At 40.7% G+C, this 24,205-nt stretch overlaps 1 protein-coding gene across 4 annotated transcripts in view; it reads left to right on the forward strand.

The window, feature by feature from the left end:
• RANBP17 (RAN binding protein 17) overlaps positions 1-24,205 on the forward strand; it is a 276,059-nt gene that overhangs the window by 30,863 nt on the left and 220,991 nt on the right. For all 4 annotated transcript variants that reach the window (XM_073355989.1, XM_073355992.1, XM_073355990.1 and 1 more), the window contains 6 exons: positions 4,147-4,266; positions 5,448-5,594; positions 6,690-6,862; positions 10,406-10,599; positions 17,137-17,242; positions 18,496-18,631. In XM_073355989.1, the coding sequence (XP_073212090.1) occupies positions 4,147-4,266; positions 5,448-5,594; positions 6,690-6,862; positions 10,406-10,599; positions 17,137-17,242; positions 18,496-18,631 (876 nt within the window). The remainder of the gene's footprint in view (positions 1-4,146; positions 4,267-5,447; positions 5,595-6,689; positions 6,863-10,405; positions 10,600-17,136; positions 17,243-18,495; positions 18,632-24,205) is intronic.

A 24,205-nucleotide genomic window follows, 5' to 3' on the forward strand; every position in this document is an offset into this window, starting at 1 on the left:
TGCATTATGATACAGTCTTTAATTATGATTATACACTATTTTATCTCCAGGACTGCTGCCTCATTCAGGGCAACCAGTGCTTTGGGGAGGCTCACTACCATCAGCTCCCAGTCTTCTTGCCCAACCCAGTCAGAGCCTCACCACCACCAACTACCAGTCACAGTTTCTGTCCCTCCTCCATCCCCTCTTACAGTCCCAATCTCATCCGTCTCCTTTTATCTAGCCTATTTCTTGAACACAGCTGAATTCTTTTTGCTGACACTTGCCCAAAAAAAAAATAAAAATTCCACCTGAGGCAGACAACCAGCATGGAAAATTTTAGCCAAACAGTTTTTCTTTAAGTAGTGCCCCTATAGGTACTCCACTGTAGGTTTGGCAGCTCCCTTTGCATCTTGGATCGGAGATCTTCTGTAGCAGTGCCTGTTGGGCCTCACATTGACTCCTCTCCATCTCGTGCCGGAGTCGGCATCTATATATAGCGTTGTGCGGTCCAGCTGCCCTCAGTTTCTTCTCAACCACCTTTGGTGTGAAACCGAATCCAGAGCAGAGCCCTTCTACCTTTAGAGATACTCTAATTAACTTACCTTACTTTAGTAGTGATTAGCCATTTTCATTAATTTTCTCCCCCTAAAAAGAAACCAAAACTTTGCTACTCTTCCCTCCCCGTTACCTTACGCTTCCCTGTTTCCCGCCCACCCTGATTGGGAGTTCTCCCCCTTGGGACTATGCTGGGATCCCCCTGGTTCAAGAGGTATCTCTCTTCTTGGTAGGCCTTACCCATAAGCAACAGTCACTCACAGTGCATCCGCTGCCTTGGTGGGGGCCACATCACAAAGAAGTGCATCCACTGCATCAGCTCAACCACCCGGACCTGAAAGGACCATGAACTCAGACTGAAACTTCTCCTCATGGAGAGTTCTCTATGGCCAGCTTTGGACCCCAGCCCTGATACTTCTCAGGCATGACTCTCGCACTCGACTTGGTCATCAGCTGACCCCTGCTTGTTACGGCCATCCAAAAGGAAATCCTCTCTTTCCTGCTCAGATGGGAAGAAACTGGCCACTACATCGCTTTCAAAGGAACCACCTCAGAGAATGCCATCCCCTGGGAGGTCAGTAGCCTCACCATCATCAGGGGTCAGACTTAACTCCCATGACCGTCTGGATACCTCCAGTACTGGAGCTAAACAGAAGTCCAAGAATCATAGAATATCAGGGTTGGAAGGTACCTCAAGAGGTCATCTAGTCCAACCCCCTGCTCAAAGTAGGACCTATCCCCAACTTTTGCCCCAGATCCCTAAATGGCCCCCTCAAGGATTGAACTCACAACCATGGGTTTAGCAGGCCAATGCTCAAACCACTGAGCTATCGTGCCCCCCACCCCCAAGGACTCTAAATGGGCAGGGTCACAGGTGGACACGCTGTCTCTTGGGACTGAGACGCACAGTGAAAGAGCTTCCAAAACAATACCTCCAGCTGCTCAGCCACATGGCAGCAGCCACGTTCGTGGTAAAACATGCTGGGTTGCACATGCACTGTCTCCAGGTGTGGCTATGCACAGTACCTCCCAGACAGTCTTCACTAACTCCAGTCTATGCCTATCAAGATCAAGGATTCACTACATTGGTAGAAAAAACACCAAAACATCTGTATGTGGGTCTTTTTTTCTCCAACCAGCAATATCCCTGATTCTAACAACCGATGCCTCCCTAATCAGTTCAGGAGCACACCTTCAGAGCCACATGGAGCAGGGAAGGTGGGCCTCCACATCAACCTTATAGATCTAGATTCACAATGCACGCTGACATTTCCTACCACTGATCAGACACTGGACAGACAATATCGCCTGCATATTCTACATCAACAGACAAGGCGGAGTGAGGTCCTGCTCCCTATGCTTGGAAGTACTGAAATTGTGGAATTGGTGTATCCAACACAACATCAACATTTCAGCCACATACCTGCCTGGACACCAGAATACTACAGCACGCTCACTGAGCAGATGATTCTCACAAGACTGTGAGTGGGAACTAGAGACAAGAGTCCTTCAGTGCATATTCAGCCACTGGGGATTTCCCCGCATAGGTCTCTTTGCCACACCAGAGAACACCAAATGCCTTCAGTTCTGGTCACGGGAGGGTCTAGGCCATGGGTCTCTGGAAGATGCCTTCCTCATTACATGGGATACTCTAGGACTTTATGCCTTTCCACCTTTTCCCCTCTTGTTTAAGGTACTTCACAAAATACAGGTAGAACAAGCCCGAGTCATCTTCATAGCCCCAACATGACTACGACAAATGTGGTATTCTTACCTCTTACGCATGACGGTGTGTTCTCTGATCATCCTGCAATTGATTCCACACCTCCTCTCTCAGGATGCAGGCTGAATTCTCCATCCCAATCTAAGTCTTGTTCATCTGAAGGCATGTCTCTTTCATGGTTTAAGGATTCGGAGATGACCTGTTCAGAGGCAATAAAAGAGGTTCTCTTAAATAGCAGACATGACATGACTCACCGTACTTACCTCCAAAAATAGGAAAGATTCCAATCCCAGTACAAAGCCAATCATGTCTCAGCAATGAACACCCTGTTAGCACTCATTCTGGATTATTTCTAGATCTTAAAAGATCAGGCCTATCTACAAGCTCCATTCGTATGCACTTGGACACCATCACAGCATTCCATCCCAAGATAGATGGCTATTCCATGTTCACCCACCTGCTCATGAAGAGATTCCTTCAAGGCCTTTTGAACCTTTACCCTCACATATGACATCCCACCCAACCCTGGGATCCCAACCTCATCTTGCACCCTCTCACCAATTCACTATTTGAGCCCATGGCAACATGCTCCTTCATTCATCTTTCCATTAAGACAGCGTTTCTTGTTGCCATCATGTTGGCCCGATGAATAGGACAAATAGGGGCTCTCATGGCATACCCCCCATACAACATTTTTCCTAAGGACAAGGTCATGTTACACACGCATTCAAAATTCCTACCCAAGGTACCATCCTCCTTCCATTTGAACCAACCTATCCACCTTCCCTTTTTCTTCCCGAAGCCATACACCGACTAACAAGAAGCAACTCTACTCACCCTGGACGTTAGGAGAGCTTTAGCCTTTTACCTTGCTAGAACTAAATCGTTTAGACAGTCGCCACATTTATTCCTCCCAACTGCCAAATGATTGAAGGGAGTGTCTGTATCCAAACGACATCTTTCCAAGTGGATCACACAGTGTATACACCTTTGTTATCAACTGCACAACCAGCTACCTCCACCTGGAAGTTGAGCACATTCCACTCGCTCTGTCTCCACCTCGATTGCCTTTCTCAACAATGTGCCGATCACTGACATTTGCAAAGCAGCCACCTGGGCATCTGCGGACACTTTTAGCCAACACTATGCAATTATCCATGACACAGCATCAGATACCTACTAGGATGCACTGCCTTCTCCTCCTTATTAGACGGCACTCCAAAGCCCCAGCTTTCCATCTAGGGGCACTGCTCTACAGTCACCTACAGTGGAGCACCCGGTTACTCACCCTGTGCAGTGGCTAGGTTTTCCGAGATGTGTGTTGTTATGAGTGCTCCACTACTTGCCCTTCTCCTCCTCTGCTTTGGAGCTCAAAGATAAGCTCTATGTTAGAGAAGGAACTGAGGGCGGTTGGATCTCACATTGCTCTATATAGATGCCACCCATGGCGCGAGACAGGGAAGAGCGTATGCAGCCCAATGGGCATTGCTATCAAAGATCTCTGATCCCAGGCGCAAGGGGTGCTGCAGCACCTACAGTGTATAAAGTGGAAAATACAGTGAGGATGTTTTTATACACGCATATAAAAACATCCTCACTGTATTTTCCACTTTATGCATCCGATGAAGTGAGCTGTAGCTCACGAAAGCTTATGCTCAAATAAATTGGTTAGTCTCTAAGGTGCCACAAGTACTCCTTTTCTTTTTGCGAATACAGACTAACACGGCTGTTACTCTGAAACCTGTCTTATAATGGGAGGTGTTGAGCAACCTGAATAATAAGTGGTGCAACAGTCCTGGGAAAAATCCTTCCAAGAGAGGGAAAGACGACTGGTCAGGCAGCAGAGATTTGCTTTTTTAATTTTACAATTATTTTCCTTTTTTTAGGCACTTTCCTGTTTGGTTCAGTTTGCTTCTACAAGAAGATCTTTATTTAGCAATCCAGAACGCGCCAAGTATCTTGGGAATCTAATCAAAGGAGTGAAAAGAATCCTTGAAAATCCTCAGGTATTTTTGTTTTTTAAATTCTTTGCAAATGTTAAAATTATTTGTGAATTTCTGTACCCTGTCACAACCCTGTTGCCTCTCTTTATCCCTCATGACCTTCTTCAAGAGGTCTTCCTTTAAACTTCCAATCTTCTCCTCCTTTCTTAACCAGAAATCATTTTGGGACACGGTTCATACAAAATAAGCTATGCACAACAAAGTTGTCATTTGTTAAATTAACAATGTTTGGAGAGATGTTATATGGCCTTGTCTCGGCCATGCAGGAATAAAGACAAGAGGCAATGGAGGTGGTTTAATTAGGCTGCACCTTTTGTTCACACAATGCATCTGGAAATATCTGGCAATAAATCTTACAGTGCTGGTCATCATTCTGTCCTTAATTGTTTTCACTTATTTGGGAGGGCTGCTGTCAGCCCTTCTTCCCAACCTGGTCCCAGCCAGCATGTTGCTGGGACCCCACTGCTTACCCCTAATGTGAAGGTTAAGGGGGACTGAAAAATGTGGGGGGAATTGTCTTCCTGCTATACCAGCCATTACAAGCACCAACCTCCCTTTCTCCAGCTTCCGTTAGAGGATGCCTCTCCCTAAATCCACTTACAACTCCTGTTTATCCCCTCTATAATGAGTACCTGTGCTGGGCAACGGCCACACTTGCTGCTTATTTAATTGTGACATCTTGGCCTAACCACCTTACCTATCTCATCAGCTAACTTGCTGTGGGGAAGGCTAAAACACTCCACTCTGCCCCAGCCAATCTGGCAGTGAAGAAAAAATTCCTTCCCAGCACCAAATAAAAAAGGGGCTAGCACAAGCCCACAACTGATCATAAAACCTGGTTCTGCTCTGATCCCGTGGTGGGAAGATGGGTGGTGCTGATCAGGGATTGAGAGAGAGCAAGAGAATTCTTTCTGGAATGCATGGGTATAAATACCTCTGCTCCTGCCCTGGTGCATATGGTGGGTGAGTCCCTGGTCCAGCAACTTCCTGTAGCCCCCTGGGCTCCACTGAGGGAAATCTTTCCCCCTCTTCAACCTTCTCTTCACCCAAATACGGTAGGGACCCTTAAAGGATCCTTGTCCTCTTTTCCCTACTGCCCAAAGAGTCACTGCATTCAGTTGCTGTGAGCATATTAGGTTAGTCTGGTGATTTTAAAAAAAACTTTGTTTCTTCTGTAATTTTAGGGTTTATCTGATCCAGGTAATTACCATGAGTTCTGTCGTTTTTTGGCTCGACTAAAGACAAACTACCAGTTGGGAGAACTAGTAATGGTGAAGGATTACTCAGAGGTTATCAGATTGATAGCCAATTTCACTATTACTAGCTTACAGGTAAGGATATATACAGCCTTAAATCCTTAACGGATGTGGGATTTGGTTTGGGGGATTTTTTTGTTTTGTTTTTGGGGTTGGGTTTGTATTCAGTTGATGTTATTTTACTTGAAAATGTACTTTGTTCCAAGTTTGCCAGTAATGTAACTTTGTAAACTCTTCAGCCCTGGGCTCACGTCTTCCTATGTGTTTGTGCGAAAGTGTCTAGTACAGGGGTGGCCAAAATTACTGACTCTCTGAGCTGCATATGACAATCTTCAGATGTTTGAGAGCCCCCGGGAGGTGCCTGCTGGGGCTCAGGGCTTCAGTCATGTGGGGAGAGGTGTCTCAGGGCTTCAGCCTTGCTGCTGCTGAAGCCCTGAGCCCTGGCAGGTGCGCCCCCTGGGCCTGAAGCCCTGAGACCCGCTCCCCGCTAGACAGAAGTCAAAGGTGATGCATGGGAGGGAGCACAGGGGTCAGGTTCCCCCTCCCCCCTGCCAGATTTTTACCAGGGTTTGCTGGCTCCACTTGATCATGTGGTGCCACTGGGCCCTCTCCCTGTACTGCAGCTGCTAGAGCCAGCAAGCTGGGAGCTCCGGCCTTGGGGACAGGCAGAGGAGCTAAAGCAGTGGCCCCTCCCTGCAGCTCCCAGTTCTTTGCATCTGCCTCTTCACAAGGAGCTAACATCTGGGAGCTGCAGGGAGGGCCCTCTGAGGGTAAGAGAGGGGTGTGACTCCAGCTTTTGTAGGGGGAACCTTTAAATTGTACCCCCCACTCCCAGCAGGCACCAGTTGTCTCACACAGAAGCTCCTAGCTGCACCATCCGGCTGCTAGGCAGAAGCCCTCAGCCTCCCTCCACCCAGCCTGGTAGGCAGAGAATGCGGGGAGGGGTGTCCACAAGCCACACTTTAACTGTAAAAGAGCCAGATGTGGCTCGCGAGCTGCTGTTTGGCCACCTCTGGTCTAGTATAATTCAGTGGGGCCTTGATTCTGATTGGGATATTTGAGGACTTCCTCAACATAAATAATACTAGTAGGAAAGATAAGGTTTGAATGTTCATGAATTTTCACAGGATAAGATATGCTCTAATGAAAATTACATTTGTTTCTTTGTAGCACTGGGAGTTTGCTCCAAACAGTGTTCACTATCTGCTAACTCTGTGGCAGAGAATGGTAGCATCGGTACCTTTTGTGAAATCAACAGAACCACACCTTTTAGATACATATGCACCAGAAATTACAAAAGCATACATTACTTCTAGACTGGAATCTGTTCCTGTAGTTATAAGGTAAACCTTCTTCAGTATAAACAGAACTTTGCAGTTTTAGAGCACTGATTAGCTGGTACATTGTTCTTTCTGTTGTGCTTTTGTTTTAAAATCAATAAAACTTAATGGCCTTTTTCTCACGTCAGTTACATTAAATTATATTCATTGATTGTAGTCGTCACTCCTGTTTCTCACTGTTGTGAGATCAGAATTTGGCCCAGTGTCTTAAAAGCAAAATTAAAAATGAAACTTGAGTTCAATTTGTTTCTTTTCCAGAGCCCCCTTATTTTATAAAAAGATCCTTGCCCATTATAATCCAATATCTAAAATATTGTTGATGCTGAGCCTCTTCTGCCATTTATACCATTAGAGCAGGAGCTTCCGAGGGTCCCTCTCTACATGAGCAAAGGAAGGCAGCAAAAGCAATCCCACCTGTTAATGAAAGGGTGGGAGAGAGTAGCACAAGATGAGGTGGCAGAATTATTTTAAAGTGTGATTCTGCTCTGAAAAATGACTGTAAAGTGGTCCCTTTTTACTCAGCATATCTGCTCCCTGTTGTATTCGAAGTTATAGTTGCTTATTTTAGTAAAAAAAAATAAACTATGAGCTGTTTTTAAAAAATATATATTTATTCCTCTGTTCTCCACAGGGCCAATAAAGCTAGGAGAGAGTAAGTTGGATTCTATTCCAATTCATGTATCATCAACAAAATTGCTCACTAAGTTCCACTTGCAGAATCTCTTTTGTTGTCTATGTGTGAACTTTTTACTCGTAAACTGAGCATATTCTATCCATAACTAACTCTTGCATGCACACAAAAATGGAACACCAGTATACATTTTCTATAGTCGCTTTTCAGAGAATAACTTTTCAGAGAACCTTTAAAAAAATTGAATAAAAGGGTTGTTTAACAATTTCTGTACTAAATGCCATGACAGCTTGGTTAATGAGATACAAATCTGTGCTGATTCTGTATTATTTTTGCTTTGCAGTACACGTTTAAGTGAGTACTACCTTCATTTGCTATATAGATTTATACTTATTGTCCCAGCTAGTAATTCTTATTTATTGACTTGACATTTTATAGCCAAAATCCCTTTTATATTTTAGACAAATTTACCATAGGATCACAGCAAATAAAGCAGCCAAAGAAAAAATGTGTTTTGAATGGCTAAAAATGTTTAATCCTTCTTCGGGGGGCCTCTGTGCATTCCCACTTGCAGGGTCTAGTTCCTGTAGTGTCAAGCTGTGAAACTGTATAACTAAGCTTTGTGTCCTGTGGGGTGCAGTAGTGCTCTCATGCTAGGATGCTGTCCTCATGTCAGTCTGTATGAGGAAGAGCACAACCACAGCCATCTCAGTTCGTTTGCAGCAAGACCGAAGTGGAACTACTTCTCAAGTCTGCAAGCGTGTTCGCCTATCCTTTTACAGTGAGTGAGTCAGTCATATTAAAATTAGAGCAGATGAGGTCACTTGCCTTGGATTATCCCCTAGGCTGTGTCTAGTCCTGAACTCTGTTTGGAGTTGAAAAGATGTGCCACCTGCTCAACCATCTTTCCAGAGACAGATGAACATGTTTGGTGCCTACAGTGCCTGGGACAGGCTCATAGTCTCCCAGGAGACCGCTTGCTGCACTGTCTCTTCTCAGGTTTCAGAGGAGCAGCCGGGTTAGTCTGTATTCGCAGAAAGAAAAGGAGGACTTGGGGCACCTTAGAGACGAACCGATTTATCTGAGCATAAGCTATCGTGAGCTACAGCTCACTTCATCGGATGAGAATTCATCTCTTCTCAGTTGAGGAGAACAGAAAGTTAATACTGCAGGTGCACTTGGCTTCCTTGGACTATCCTCACATTCTTTTGGGAGTGCTGAGGTCTTCTGTAAAAAGATTTGAGATGCATTTTGCTGCCCCAGCTTCATTGCTCCCCTTGTTGTCTGGCCTCAGATTGACCTTCCTGAAGCAAACGCTTACTTGGGCTGAGTCTCCTGGTTGGTACTGTCTAGTGCTGTATGCTTTATCCAAACAGGACTGCTCTAGCACTGCTGTCTTTGTTGGCATCAAAAATGTCCTTGGTTCGCTCCCAGTCAGCACTGGTCAACATCACTATTCAGAGTCGGGCTTCCAGATCTCCTCATGATCCTGTCCCAGGGAAGAGAAAAGAAAAGAGGAGGAAGCATTCTGATCTGTGAAAGGAGCCTAAGGAGAACAAGAACAGTGCCTCCTTTTCTTTGTCTCCTCCACTGATGCATGTCCTCTGTAGAGACTGCTTACCTGTTTTGACATTACTCTTGGCACACCCACTAGCTGTACATCTAACAGTGGGGAAGGAGAGCATACAGGCAGACATCCTCAGCAGGAAATCTTACAACCAACATCAGTGGTCCCTAAATGAGGTGGTATCCTCATTATTCTTCAGCTATGGTCAGCCACAAATTGACTGATTTGTGTCCATTCATAATGCCAGGTGTCATCTACTGCACCACTGGTCACAAAGATAAAAAATCTTCATCGGATGCATTGCTGCTCAATTGGAGCAGTCCTCTCCTAGCCTTCCTTCGATACCCAGAGTCGTAAGGAAAATCAGAGAGGACAGAGCCAACATCATACTGCTAACACAAATGTGGCTGTGGCAGCATTGGCACACTGTTCTGTCCAGAGAACTGTTGGTTCCGCTTCCGTTGTGCCCTGACCTCCTTTCTCAATGCCAACGGTGGATTTTTTTAGTTATGGCCTCTGAACCCATTATAGTGTTACATAAAGAAGTCATTTTGAGACCTCACCCCAGCTTTATATCTGTGGTGGTGTCAAATTTTCATCTGTCCCATTATATCTCCCTTCCTGTTTTGTTCCTCAGATCCCAGGCTACCCAGTGAGGTTCTGCTTCTACATCTTAGATGTTGAGCTTTGTTAATCCTTAGCCAAATAAACAGTATCTCTTGGCTTAAAGATGTATTCTGCTTGGGCCAGAGCTGCCTATGTAGCTGCCTGAGACTGCTATGGTAGAGACTTGCAAAGCAGCAACATGGAGTTGTGCTTATTCTGTCATTAACAATTATTCGTTGGACTTGGCATTGCGATCTAATGTTCAGTTTTGTAAGGCATTGTCATAGCCAATTTTTGCCTAAAATATCTTGTCCACCATCCTCTAATAGGAGCACTACTTACTACTTTCTCATAAGCGGAAATGCAATGAGGCCCTTGAAGAAGAAAGCGGAATTATTTACTAGTAACCATTTTTCTTCAAGAGTTATCTCTGTGCATTCACATTGCTCATCTGTCTTTCCCCTCTGCCTCTGAGTTCTTTGTATTTCAGGACTCTGTCGGCTCGGGAGAAGGATAGAGGTGGTTGGGGTGTGTATGGTCCTTTATATAGATTATATGGTTTCAGCCAGTGATGACATTGCAGCATGAGAATGCTAATGGACTGCCCTGAGGACACAACTTTGTTATACAGTCCTGTAGCTTGATGCTGGAGATGCTAGTTATTACAGATGTGAATGCACAGAGGCAACTCTTTAAGAACAATAGTTTCTAGTAAGTAACCCCTATTTTATGTATATTGCAGAGATGGTTTGGAAGATCCTCTGGATGATACAGCTACTGTATTTCAGCAGCTGGAGCAACTCTGCACAGTCAGCAGGTGTGAATATGAAAAGACCTGTGCACTTCTTGTACAGTTGTTTGACCAAAACGCACAAAACTACCAAAAGCTATTGCATTCTTCTAGTAGGAATCCACTAGAAATCACAGTCCAAGAAGGTTAGTATTTATTTCATTTATGATTGAGACTGCATTGTTCTCTGTTATGTGGACTTGAAATGGTGCAAAATTATCCATCTGTGTATGAGAGGGAAGTGTGATCCGGTGGTCTGAGTACATGTCTGGAAAGTGGTAACTCTTGAGTTCTAACCCTGTTTTTACTTCACTTAAGTCAGTTTGGCTCACATTTTCAAAAGTTGCCTCCAGCATGGAGTGCCTCAGTTTTTGGGTTCCCAGTTTTAGAACCTAAAGTTCTGACTTTCAAAGATGATGAAAATCCACACTTCAATTAGAAGGCAGTGGGAGCTGTGAGAACTCATCACTTCTGAAAACCAGGCTGTACATTTCTCAGGTTGGATACCTGAAAACTGAGGGACCCAAACTTGACAGATACTTTTGAAAATGTAGGCCTTAACTTCTCTGATTTGACTGCCCCATCTGTAAAATAAATACACTAATTATCCTTACTTCCCTCTGAGTTTTGTGAGGATCAATTAGTAGCATTGGAAAAGCAACTTAGTTATAAAGAGATAATGTATGTAAACTGTACAATATTATGGCCTATGTAATGTTATTACATAGATTAATTGTTCCTATCTGTGCCTTGTTTAACTTGACCATGTAAATGACTAACTCTTTCCTAGTGTAGCTGTTTTATAGTTATTGCATCTTTATATGACTGAATTGTGTTGTTCCCCCCAATACAGCTGTTCTTTTGTTGTCGATATTTTGGATCGGATATTGCCATTCATACTGCTGCTTTTTGTTGACATCTTGAAAATGCAGAGTTAAATGTGGGGAGCCATTTTATTCTAGCTTATGTAATGCACGTGGTCTGACTCTTTCTCTTACTTCCCTTCCCTGTATGCACCTGTCACTTCCCCTTTGTGGTCCATTAGCAAACTTGCATTGAAAGGCAGTTTTCTGTTCTCCAGCTGCAGTCTGTACTTCACTGCTGTTATTGGATTCTTCTACACATAGAGTCAAAGGGGAATGATCAGCTACAATAACGCAGGAATGTTCCATAGGCCAATACTTGGGCATAAGAGAAAGTTTGGTGCAGTTTAATTCTGTATTGCTCCTTGCAGAAGAATTCAGTTTCTTTTCTGCAAACTAAACACTTCTGTTCATGCTGAACAATAAATGTTACATCCCTTAGTTATACATACTTTAATTTAGATGTTTAATGGCTTTTAATGTTACAAAATAAGTTAATATTATATTAAGATCTCATTTTATTATATTGTCTTGCTCTCTGTATCGATGGTGATGCGGTCATGGTTTACTAAACAATAATCCCCAAGAAATGGGTCATTAACAGTAGTTAACGATTACTTGTGATCTATGGTAATGACTGATTTCTTTGGGATTATTGCTATTATAAACCATAATTACAGATTATTACAGCAATAATTATTTTGCCAAAGAAAAAATATGTAGTCTAGCTAAGCAGCTGCAAAAGCAAGTGCCCTGAACGCTTCATATAGTGGAAGTAGAGAAGAATAGGGAAAACTGTAATGGTAAACTGGTTTTGTGTTAAGAGTTGAGATTCTGCTTTCCACAAATGAGACTGGAGAGAGAGTCATCAGAAAAATAGCCTTTGTTTAAATCTGAGCTACTTCAATAAGTGTCAGAGTAACTAGTTTTATGTTTAAATACAAATTGTTGACAAGAGTGTGTGGTTCAAAATAGTGGCTCTGCTGTTTGAATCATACAGCTCTGAAAAGCAGCTGCTGTTTGCTGCTGTCTTTTGAAATGGCCACTCTTTACTGGGTGGCTTTAGCCTTTCAAGTCACTGGAGAGCCTGCTGTTGATTTGGTCATTTTAGTTATACAGTCCTCTGGTGCTGCTTTTTCTATACGTTGTGTAATTTGGCTTAAATTGGCTTCTGTACGTTGTGTAATTGTGGAATATTTTTGTGCATGGGTGGGTCTTTTTTTATTCGATGGTGGTGTCTGTGTGTGTTTGGAGAGGCCTCTTGAGAACCACAAATCTAGTAAGTTATTACAATGGTCTCAATACTCTCTGGAACCCTTCTTTAATAATAATTAATAATTTATAATAGAATATATATGGTCAAGTATAAACATTAGCTAATGAATTCTCATAACATTCCTCTGAAATAAGTAGGCATTCTCTCTTTTTTTTGAAAAACAGATGAGTAAATTGAGACAAAAATTAAGGCCAAATTTTCAAAAGCATTCAGTAATTATGGTTGCCTCCGTTGTTGCATGTGCAATTTGAGATGTGTGCAGCACATAAGAAAATTAGGCTGGAGGTGTATCAGGCATCCAAAATCAGTGTTCACTGCTGAAAACTTTGGCATAAGCTACTTGGTTAAAGTCTCACTTAGGGTATGTCTAGTTGCGATGTCGACACACCCAAAGAGTCCAAAAAGCGCCGAGTTTAGTTCTCAGGAGCTTTTTTTTCAAACAGCTGGTCTCATGTTCAAACAACTGGTCATGCTGCCTTCCTAGAGAGGGGCTCTTGTGCAGGGCGTATTTTACCTTCATAGTTCTTAGAAACTTGTAAATAAAATATTTTTTATTGCAGTGTTTGGCCATTTGGCAAACATCTTATTTTTTGCTGCTCCTTTGAATTAGCTTGCTTTTGTAATCATCTTTCTCTGGCTGTGCATTAGCCCCATGCCATCAGTGATGAGTTCAGCAAGTATTTCACAGTCTTTGGAACACAGTTGTCCCCATAGGTGATTAATAGACACCTCCTTTGTTGATTCACTAATGTTCTATGTGATTACGTACAGTATGGTTGGTCAATGTATGATATCACATAGCTTTTTAAAAAACAGATTATCTAGAATCCAGGGGACGTTCTCTCGGATTATATATTTTTTGACATTGTCCAAGTGTAAGTGCCTTAACAGGTTAATAATTCTCCTTTTTAACTTAAATTTTTCGACAGCCATCACAGCAAATCTCATAGATTTTAAGGCCAGAAGATACCATTATTCTGACCTCCTGTATGTCAGATTGTAGAATTTCACCCAGTACCTCCTGTATACTGCTCAATGAGTGCCAAATCAGCCTGTGACAGAATCACAAAAATAACACTTATTTAAAAACTACGTGTTTGACTTAGTGTGAGGAGTTAATTTTATAATTTATTGGAATAGAAAAAGTTACTAACATTTGGTACTGTTAGTCCAGATTGTTTAGACATACTGCAAAATCTTTGCAGAGAATCAGTCCCCCTGCGGTCTTCAGTCAGAGGTCCCCTCTGCCAGTGGGTCTGAAGTCATCTGAATCCATCACATCACACCTTTCCTCAAGTCCACAGAGGACATATTGGAAGGTCCAGGATAGGCACATGGGGGGGATGAGGGTTGGGGTACAGATAACGGGCCTCCAAGGGCAGCCACTATCTGGCTGCATTGCATGAAAGCATGTGTAAGGCTAGGGATTAAAGATAAGTGCAGAGAGACAGTGCCTCCATGCAGCTGGCTCTATCCTTCTGTAGGTTGTGGGGGGCTGACCTCCCTGCTTTCTTATCTTGGGTGTGGGAGGCAAACCACCATTTCCTTGACCAAAGAATTTTGAGAAAACTCTGTACTGGAGGGGCAGAAATGGGGGATTGCGAAGAAGTGATGGGCTGAGAAAATGGCCCAGTGAAGGTCTCAGATATCTAATGAATTTTAAAGTAAGTGTCATCAGTGTCTCTCCAAAACTGTAAAATAATTTATTAATGTTCCTTTGTGCCTTGGAAGTAAAAGTAAACATTAGCATATGTATCCCTAAGCTTTATCTGCTGGTGATTTTAAATTCTATTGCAAAAGTTTTTGCAAGATATTTAAAATATAGATCAGAATGCTCTGTTATAAATACTTGTATTGAAAATCATGTCCCCCTTATTTGCGTTCTGTGGTACATTTTAGTATCTATTTTATCATTGCTTATGTTCTTCCCATTAGATTACTATCACAGGGTTTAAATGTAGGGCCTGATTTTGTTGTTGTTTACATCAGAGTAACTCCATTAATGACATGGAGTCATCCCTGATTTACACCAATGTCAGAAATCTGGATCAGACCTTTAATGCATAGGTGTGTATCTCGGAAAGATTTACCTGAATGGGCCTGGGCAGCGAAAATTCATTGCCCTTCAGTTCTGTACTTTCAGAATGTGTCACTGTAAAACTTGGGGGAGATTAAATGAAGCTCAGTGGTATACAAATGAAGAATTCAGTAAAGAATGTGAAACAAACTTTAAACACTAACATATATGCAAATTGGAGCATACTATACATATATCAAAAACTCTATTATACACTACTTAGAATAATTTTTCTCTATACATGCATACTTTTGGGTAATGTGTTTTGTCATGAAGAGATTTAGGATCTTTCCAAAAAGACAGAACAAACAAATCTGAAAAGTCTGTCTGTCTGTCATACTTTCTTTCTCTCTCTCATTTTACCTATTCCTTTAAGATAAAATATAATACTTTGCCCTCATTCTCTGCAGAGAAATGCCATGAAGGACAGTATGTGGCCATTGGTATGTTGTTTAAAAGGAAAATATTGCAGTGTTCATGTGTCTAGGTTTTCCTTGGCATTCAATATTGAAACATGTTTTGGTCAAATCTCCAAGGCCTTGTCTTTACTAGGGAAAAAAGGTGTGTTCGTAAATCGAGGTTAAAATCCTAGGGAAGACCAGGCAGTTTCTGGTTTTCACATAAGTTAGCTGGTGGAGTTAAGGAATATGCTCCACCATAGCCTTAACTCATGTGTAAACTACCTTATCTTCACTAGGATAGTACTTTGAGTTAGTTAACTTGAGTTAGCAGTACAACTTTTTTCCTGGTGAACATACTGGCCGGGAGTAGCATTGTAGTTGAGGGGACATGTTAATGTGCAACTGGAAGCTCTAACAATCTGATAAATCTCTTACAATTCATCTCTTAGATCAGGCACTGAAGTGACTCCACCTTATGGGAAAATACTATTTTAATACCACTATACCTTTTTTCCCAATTGAGGGTATTCCTGGTTACTAGGTCTCATGGTTAAACACAAATAATTTAGCTAGGGCTGCCATGGTCTAAATATTGAAGATCAGGGTCTTGTAATTAAACTACATGGGAGAAATTTAAACTGTCCTAATTTCTGCAACATGGCATTGGATTTCCTGAGTTTTTGGGATACACAGTTTACATGATCTGCAGGTATAAAAACTCTACAGGGATAGTACTGTAACAGTCCTGAAGATCCCATACTTATCAGGATGGAGCTTACAGTCTGCATGCTGTCTAAGCCCCATTGGCAATGTATACAGACCTTGTAAGCACAAGGGTGGTAGGTATGGATCTTGCAAAATTTACATATTGATCCTACAGATATTCTAATTGTTGGGCTGTACCTGCAGACCTTGTAACCTCTGAAGTGGCAATCACATGGCTTACAAGATTGGCAGAATGGGCCTGCAAAACTTTTAATGGATGAGATGCACCTTCAAAACTTTTCAGCTCTGATGGCCGTGCCCATAGACCTTGAAAACTACATGATGGAAAGCTACTAATTTTCTGGAATAGGAAATATTTAACTCTAAGAGCATACAGGCTTTGCCCTGTGTCTGCAAAACTTCTGATTTCATTGGCTCAGAACTAGAGCACTTATAAACTACCAAGAGAGACTCTGAAGTTTTTTAATTTCTTATTTGAATGCGAGGTAACAAACTACAAAGGCTGTGCCTGTGGAATTCATAAATTTTGCCAGACCTGAAGAAGCTTATAAATCCTGTAGCAACCTCATAGAATCCCTAAAGTTAAAATAATTATTGAGAATAACTCCCAAATGAACTCCACAACCTTTAAAAACTTACATTAATAAAACAAATTTGACTTTCTAGACTAAGTGGTGTTTGAGGTGAAATGCTATGAAAAAATAGAAGTCTTGTTAAAAAACTCTTTCATTTTCCTAGCCCGAACTAACTTCCGTAAACTAAAAAAACAAAAACAACAACTCTTATGGTTAAAGACCAGATGTGAGAGCATTCATATAGAAGGGAGAGTTAAAACTGAGGTGTGTATAGCATCTCATCCTCTTAAAATGGAAAGTAAATTACAGCTTTAACTATGGAATTGCCACCACAGTTGATCTATCCTGTGGATAGGTTCTGCAGGCCGCTAATAAATTGGACATTCCTGAGTCATACTGATAGTCTGTATAGAGTTCCTTCTTCCTCTGAGCAATTGGTTCTGGGCTCTGTCAGAGAGAGGATACTGAACAATATGGAAGTCTGGTCTGCTCTAGTCTAATGCCTATGTTCATATTTATAGTTAAGGTTTTTTTTAAAAAAAAAAAGAAGAAACCACCCTCAAATCTGGCCTTTCCCTTTGTGAGCACTCGATTGTTCCTAAGTGTATAATTTTAATTGGTTTGTCCAGTCCACTTTAAAATGTCTTGAGGGATGACGCTTCCACCACTACTCTTGCAGACTCTTCCACAGTCATATGTCTTACAGAACTATACTCTGCTAATGTAGTTGCTTATTAGTGGATTTTTCTTTCTTTTTAATGTTAGGACGTCTGGCGTGGCTGGTATATCTTGTTGGTACTGTTGTAGGAGGAAGATTAACTTATACCAGTACAGATGAACATGATGCCATGGATGGAGAATTATCCTGTCGGTAAGTGTATTTTTAAAACAAACCAAAACAGGGGTTGTGTTTTTTAACATGTATTGGTAAACGAGAGGTGCCCAAACTTTGCCCAGTTGTTGGATCCATTGGTATCTGCTACAAATTCAAGGGCTGTACTTAATTTGTGTAAATTTGAGCCAATTGCAACCGTGCTCCTTCATCTTTCAATATGGTGGCATGGTTCTAGATCTCAGGATGTAGTGTTTTCATCCTGATCTGAGTGGCCAGGCAGTAAGTCACTTAGGGCTCGAATTTCAAAATTGACCTCTCATTTTCTGTGCCCCAGTTTTTAGTGTCCAACTTTGGATGATTGTGGCCTGAGCACCTGCAGCTACCATTTGTTATGTACATAGACTTAAAAAGGTAGTTATTATTTATTATGCACATGGACTTAAATGGTAGTTTTGCTAATTGTTAGTTTTATCGTTTATCTATTTCCTGTATTGCTTCCTTCATTTTAATCACATGAGTTTGCAAATAATGAATTCAGTGGCAACTGCAGGTGCTCAGCACCTTTGAAAATTAGGCAATAGGCATTTGAAGTCAAATACTCAAAATTTGAGGCCACTTTTAAAAATATGGGCCTTAACCTGTCTCTGGGTATAGAGTTTATTGAAGCACAGACTGGGTGAGAGGTTATTGTGGATGATACCACATTCTCTGTGATAAATAGGGAATTCCCACTTGCCCTGGCTCTATACCCAGCGCACTTGAAAAAGGGACTTACACACTAAGAATTGGCTAATGATGCCTCTATTTACATCCTCATTTCAGGCTTCACTAATTTGCCTTGGACTCTGCATCATTATTGATGTTCTACTATGTGTTATTAAATGTGAGAGGTATTTTAAAACAGACCTTGTGTATCTGGCTTCTAATCCAGATATTGCATATTTCAGAATTAGAAAAAAGTCATAGTAATTTTCAGAGCAACCGAATAAATTGTCTGACAATTATATAAATGCTGTACTAAGAAAAAGAGCATTTCGCAAGTTGACAGAAGTATAAAAATGTATTTCAAGTGACAGAGCATAGTTTAGCAAGAAGCATAGTGCTGATGTGCAGCTGTGTGTGGTAGTCATGTTAGTAGTTTATAAAAGAAGGAAATGCAAGGAAGAAAAGTAGCAAATACTAGCTTAGGCAAATAAATAATGGCTGATGGACCCATGAGAAATTAGCTGTCAGAATATCATTTGTGTCTTTGAAAATTCCTCCTGAGAATGTTTTCCCTTGGCATTAAGAGTTTTTCAGCTGATATCCTTGATGGATGCCCAGTTACCACGGTCTAGTAATGAAAAAGTAGAACTCGCGATTCTCTGGTTTTTGGATCAATTCCGTAAAACATATGTGGGGGACCAGCTGCAGCGAACCTCAAAGGTAAGTCTTTGCCGCAAACGAGATTTGTGTAATTAAAATGAAGAAATCTGTGTAGGAAATGGGTTACTAATATATCTTAAATGTATGTGTAAAAATATGTGCTGGAGTGAAAACTGAAGATATTATCTGATGGATATTAAGCTTATAGATATTTAATTTATTAATTTTTGATGGTTTGAGAGGATTTACCACCTTGTATATTTTAAGGTTTGGCATGCAGAGAGTTAATATTTTTAACAGTTGTATTCATTTTATAGTTTTAGGTTAGTTTGCATTTCAGTTTTTTATTTCAAACATTTAACTGGGTTCTGCTATATTGTGTTATATTTCACATCTGGGTACACAAGATTTATTCTTTTAATAGTTCTTTTCTTTTGACAGTTACTCATTTATGCATTTCTCACATTATTTGGCTTTTCTGCATTTTAAATAGGGAAGGAATAGGGAAAAGTAAGATACATTCTTGGAAGAAGCAGCAGTTAATTCACCTTAACTGTAGGGGACAGTCATAATATAGATATTATAAAGAGAACATCAGTAAGACAGTATCAGTTGATCTTGAGAATGATTGAAGGAACATTGTTTGTTTGTGTTTGAGCCCCAAGCAAATCTTTAGGAAGACTTTTGACAATGACTAAGATTTTTTTTTTTTTTAACTTATTGTACCCATGCTTTCTGGTGAACAGTCCCAAACCAAAGGATTATTTTATCCCCCTTGGTTTGAATCATACTTTAGGGTTATTGAATGGCTCCTTACTTTGATATTAAAAATAAAGTTTTATATTATGCTGAATTACTTTTTCATGGAAACTTAAGTGTTGCTTTAATTGCCAAAGCTGATTTGTGTTTTTCAAATATGACAAATTGCTTTATAATATTACAATAACAGATTCTGCTCCCAGTCCTGCTCAGATCTGACAAAACTCCCATTGACTGAAATTCAGTGGAAGCAAGGTTGTCATAATCATTCTGATCAATAATATCTGATTTTTGTCAGGTGGTAAATAAATGTATTGATGTCCTAATTCTCCTTATTGTGTGTGGGCTCTTGCTGTCCGGGCTGGTGCTGGGTGGAAATGACCTGTTAATGCATGATGGAGTATAGTATGCTATACTAGACTGTCATGGTTTTTTTTAGCACCCTCTCCCAGCCAATCCAGCAGAAGCTGTGCCTTCCATTATCATTCTGGTGTAGGGATAGTACTGAGTACTACTGGGGGAAGAATTTGGGTCTGGGTGAAATGATGTCCTAAAAATGAAGCATTAACACTCAATTGCCTGGAGCTTCTCTGTCAAAAGAAGATGTAAAGTCTGAGTTCTTGCACACTAAATCATAACATGATGCACACAAAATGTATTACATTTACTGGCTGAGAAGTCTTAAGATTGCTGTCACAACTGCCATTCATATGAAAGCTGAAATAGTTCCAACTGTTGATTTAAAATGTTACTAAATATCAAAAATGTTTTTTAATTTGATGTATTGTCGATCCCTTATAAGAAAAAGAACACAACTAGTTTCATTTAAAGAAGATGGGGGAAATGATGTAAGAATGTCAGGATTTCTGTTTTCCCCAGATAGATGTGTATGGATTAAAGCAGTAGTCACCAATGTCTTATTTGTGACCAAACTGGTCAACTGTCATGATGGTTCAGGAAGGCTTTCTTACAGAACTACTACTAATGGTGAAAAAAATTTGAGGTCTTTTTTAAAAGTCTAGTTACCGTATTAGGAATAGAACAACCAATCTGATTGCAACTCGGTGTCCGTTATATGCCCATTTTTATGAGTTGACTATATCTTCTACCAGTATAATTTTAATTTATAGAGAAATTGTACTTCATATTTTTCCCCATTCAGGGTCGAATTCTACCACCATTCCTTGCATGGTCTTATTGGCCTCACCACTTTAATGTCTTGAGGCCTGTCACTCCACTCCTGCACTAACACCTGATAGAGAAAGAGCTTTGTCCCAGAATTTTCCATTATGAGGACTATACCCCAGTACACAAAGTCAGAGGAGACCTGTGCATGGTGGGTCTGGGGTGGGTGTGTGTATGTGTGTGTGTGTGAGTGAGTGTGAGACCCCTGATTTTTCTGTTATCAACAGAAGTTGCATGCCTGTTCTTGCAATTGGCTCCATATGTGTGGAATCCTGTGTGTCGAACCCCACTGAAGTTGGTGTATTTTTAAAAACTGATCCCAAACTATATTTATTTGATATTTTATGTGTATGAGAAAAATAGAAAACAGAACTTGTGCTATCTTTTTATTGTTTTTTCCTGCTGTAGCGGCATTTGTAGCAGCAGATGGCATTCTATCCTCGCAGTTGTAAATCCTCTGGTACTGCATATTGCTGGCAGGTAGCTACAAATATGCAATAAAAGGATTCAAGCTTGGAAGCAGAAAAACAGATATATATCAATTGGCTAAGTTAATATCCATTTATATAAATATTCACGATGATTCAGATTGTTGTACAAAGTTTTGTTTACAGAACAGATAATGGATATTCTGCATATTTCAGCCATATTGAGATAGTTTGAAATAGTTTTATGTGAACATTGTTAAAACATTTGATCTTATGTTCATATACTCAGAAAACTGAGTAATCTAACTTAATTACAAGACTTGTTCTACGGTTAGTGTAATGTAGCAAAGTTTCTTTTGGCTTGGTGTAAATTTGGAGCTACATTTTAAAACCTCCTATAACATCAAATATCAGATACATAGATTGTAGGAGAGACAATGAAAATAATTCAGCAAATTCATTGCCTATGGTCTGTTGTTCATTAAATGGTCCTCGAGGGTTTTCTTTCTAAGTAAACTGAAAAAGCCGCAAAGGCTGCTCCCATAGTGCCACTACATATTTGTGGTACCACTGAGCAGGTGCTACTGTATTGTCAATGAAAGAGTAATGCACTAGGATATAGACTTTCCGAGTTGTACACATTAACACATGTAATATGTTTCTAAGTGCTATTGTGCCATATTCTCTGGTATGGTATAGTGTAGCACTACTGGTGTATTTTTGTCCTAAAGCTGATGTAACTGGCCCAACCAGACTAATCCCACTATAAAGCTAATCCTTTGGTGGCATATTGCTGACACAGGAGCCGTTAGTTTAGCAGGAAGGAGATGTATCTGGAACTGCCCTGGGCTGTGCTGATCTTGGGCTGTGTTTTCAACTCTTTGGACAACCGACAGCTGTTCTAACATGGTGCCTGGGGTCTGCCTCTGAGCAGAATATCATTTGGATCAAAGCAATGCAGAGATGAACTTTTTAAACCATGTTTGTGCCACCACAAACAGTCTGTTAGCAGATCAGCCTCACATGAGGATCTGGCCCATTACTTCAGTAACGAAAGTCTTATTTATTACAGAACACTTTGTGTTTCATTATTTGACTAATTTATTAAATGGGTTTTGTCGGTATTCTTAACTTGTGACTAATATGTACATTTATTTTTGTTTTATTATTATTAAAGGTGATTATTTCTTCCTGTTCAGAAAATGTAAGTGATAGGGGAAATGTCATGAATATTTGAGGGAAATAACATACACGCTCAAGAGGGAAATGACCCTTTCTCTTACATGTGTTGTATTGCTAAAGTATGGTTTTTGAGGATATTTAAGAGGATAGATTTTAGCCAGATACATGCCCCAAGTAGTGCTCTGGTATTTGTGAGGGGTGAGGATTGATATCCTAGTGAGATAGTGGGGTGTTTCCTTCCTCCTGACTGGCAGATTTGAAACTTCCTCAGTCACTTGATTTCCCTTTTGGGCTTGGAATAAATGACCAGGTCTTTGAATTGGGGGAAGGAGTGATGGGCAGGAGTGCTTTCTTGGTCCATTGTCAGTGGTTGGCAAACTTCCCCTCTACCTTTGAAATTTACTTTTATAGGGGCATTGTTGATATGCAGTCACAAGTATTGAGAGCCAACAGTAGATGTAGTGTTTCCCAGAATGCTTAGGTCTACAGGAAACCATCACTGTATTGTGTTTAGAAAGAAGTTTTACCTCTCCACAGATTGGTTTTGGGGTGGGTGGGTGGGGAGGGGTGTGTGTGTGTGCGTGTGCACATGTGAGTTGAGAGGGAGTTTAAACTTACTGTACAGCAGGCATTCTCAAACTATTTAATTATGTTTAATACAATATAATAGAGAGATTATCAGGTGATCTCTCCTGTCATCAGTATTCATATTACTTTCCCATAGCAAGTACAAAAAATGCTTAAATGGAAGAGTAACATTAGGAAAGTAAGGAGTGTATTTTCAGCTGTCTTTTTATACAGTTTAGTAGCAGGAAACAGGTCAGGACAAGATAATCTGTAAATGCTACATAGGCCACCAGCAAGTGCCCAGCATGTCGACAATGGTCCATGGACCATAGCTTGAGAACTTTTGCCCTGGGGAAGTGCTGCTTGTGATAGAGCTGCAATGCATGTTTAATTTAGTCACAGAAAGAGGGCTGGTTTGGATGATTATGGCTTGGGGAGACACACCTCACTGTATCTGGGCTCTTTGGTTCTCATCAGTTTGTGGCTTGATATTACCTTGGGTAAATCTGAATATAGCACATTGGAGAGGTTTTTTTTTTCTTTTCTGGATAATAAATAATGGGAGTACAATTCAGACGATAAAATGCATAAGCTTAATAGGGTTGATAAAAGTTATGGTGGTCACTTAAACCAAGTCAAGTTGGTGGTGTCTGCATATCCTGACCTCACAGTAATAGCAACTGTCATTACTACTAACAGTGTGCTGTTAAGTTTGTCATACATTTAAAGTTTATAGTAAAGGTATAAAAAGTTACTCTTGGCTTAAATTTCCTTTTCCTTTTATAGACTGAGTTGCTATGTTTCTAGGATGCGAAGTTAAAAACATACATATGCACATACACACTCAGATGCCCCACAACACTCTTGGACAAACTGTATTTTTAAAAACAAAAGACTCCTTCTAACTATCAGCTCCTTTTTAATTTCTGTGGTTTTGTTTTTTGAGTATGGTTGTAAGTATGTACTAGATTTGAAGGTGGTGATGGGATTTACTCACTAGATTGCTCTAGTGGTTTTACATACTTTATAACCTAAGATAATTTTTTTAAAGAAATTAAATTCAAAATGTTATGGTGCTGAATGAATTCAGAATCAGTGCTCTAATACTGTCCATCATTTTCATTGCTTTGTGGCCTCTATCTTTAGTCTTCCTCCCTCTTCCCATTTTCCTTTTTCTCCCCCATCACCATGGATTAAGGATTATGTCTACCTTAATTATGCACTTGCCATCTTTACTTTGTACAGCATGTGGTGCTATTTAATAGCTTTTAACCTTGGGTTATATTTTTAGGATTCGGTCATTCTACAGCAATTTCCAAAACACTTAGGGCCAGAATTGGGTCCTATTACACCTTTGGGCAAGGGCAGCCTTGTGAAAGTAGCATTAGTAAGAGCAAGTGCTTTGATTTGGCTGTGGCACTTAACAGAGCTCCATCACAGATTAGTCCTGTTAGGATCAGGAGTGGTCTTCCTGAGGACTTGTATGGTTAGGCAGGGGAGTACTTTGGTTAAA

The sequence above is a fragment of the Lepidochelys kempii genome, chromosome 8 (genome assembly GCF_965140265.1).
Source record: "Lepidochelys kempii isolate rLepKem1 chromosome 8, rLepKem1.hap2, whole genome shotgun sequence".
Taxonomy (NCBI): Eukaryota; Metazoa; Chordata; order Testudines; family Cheloniidae; genus Lepidochelys; species Lepidochelys kempii.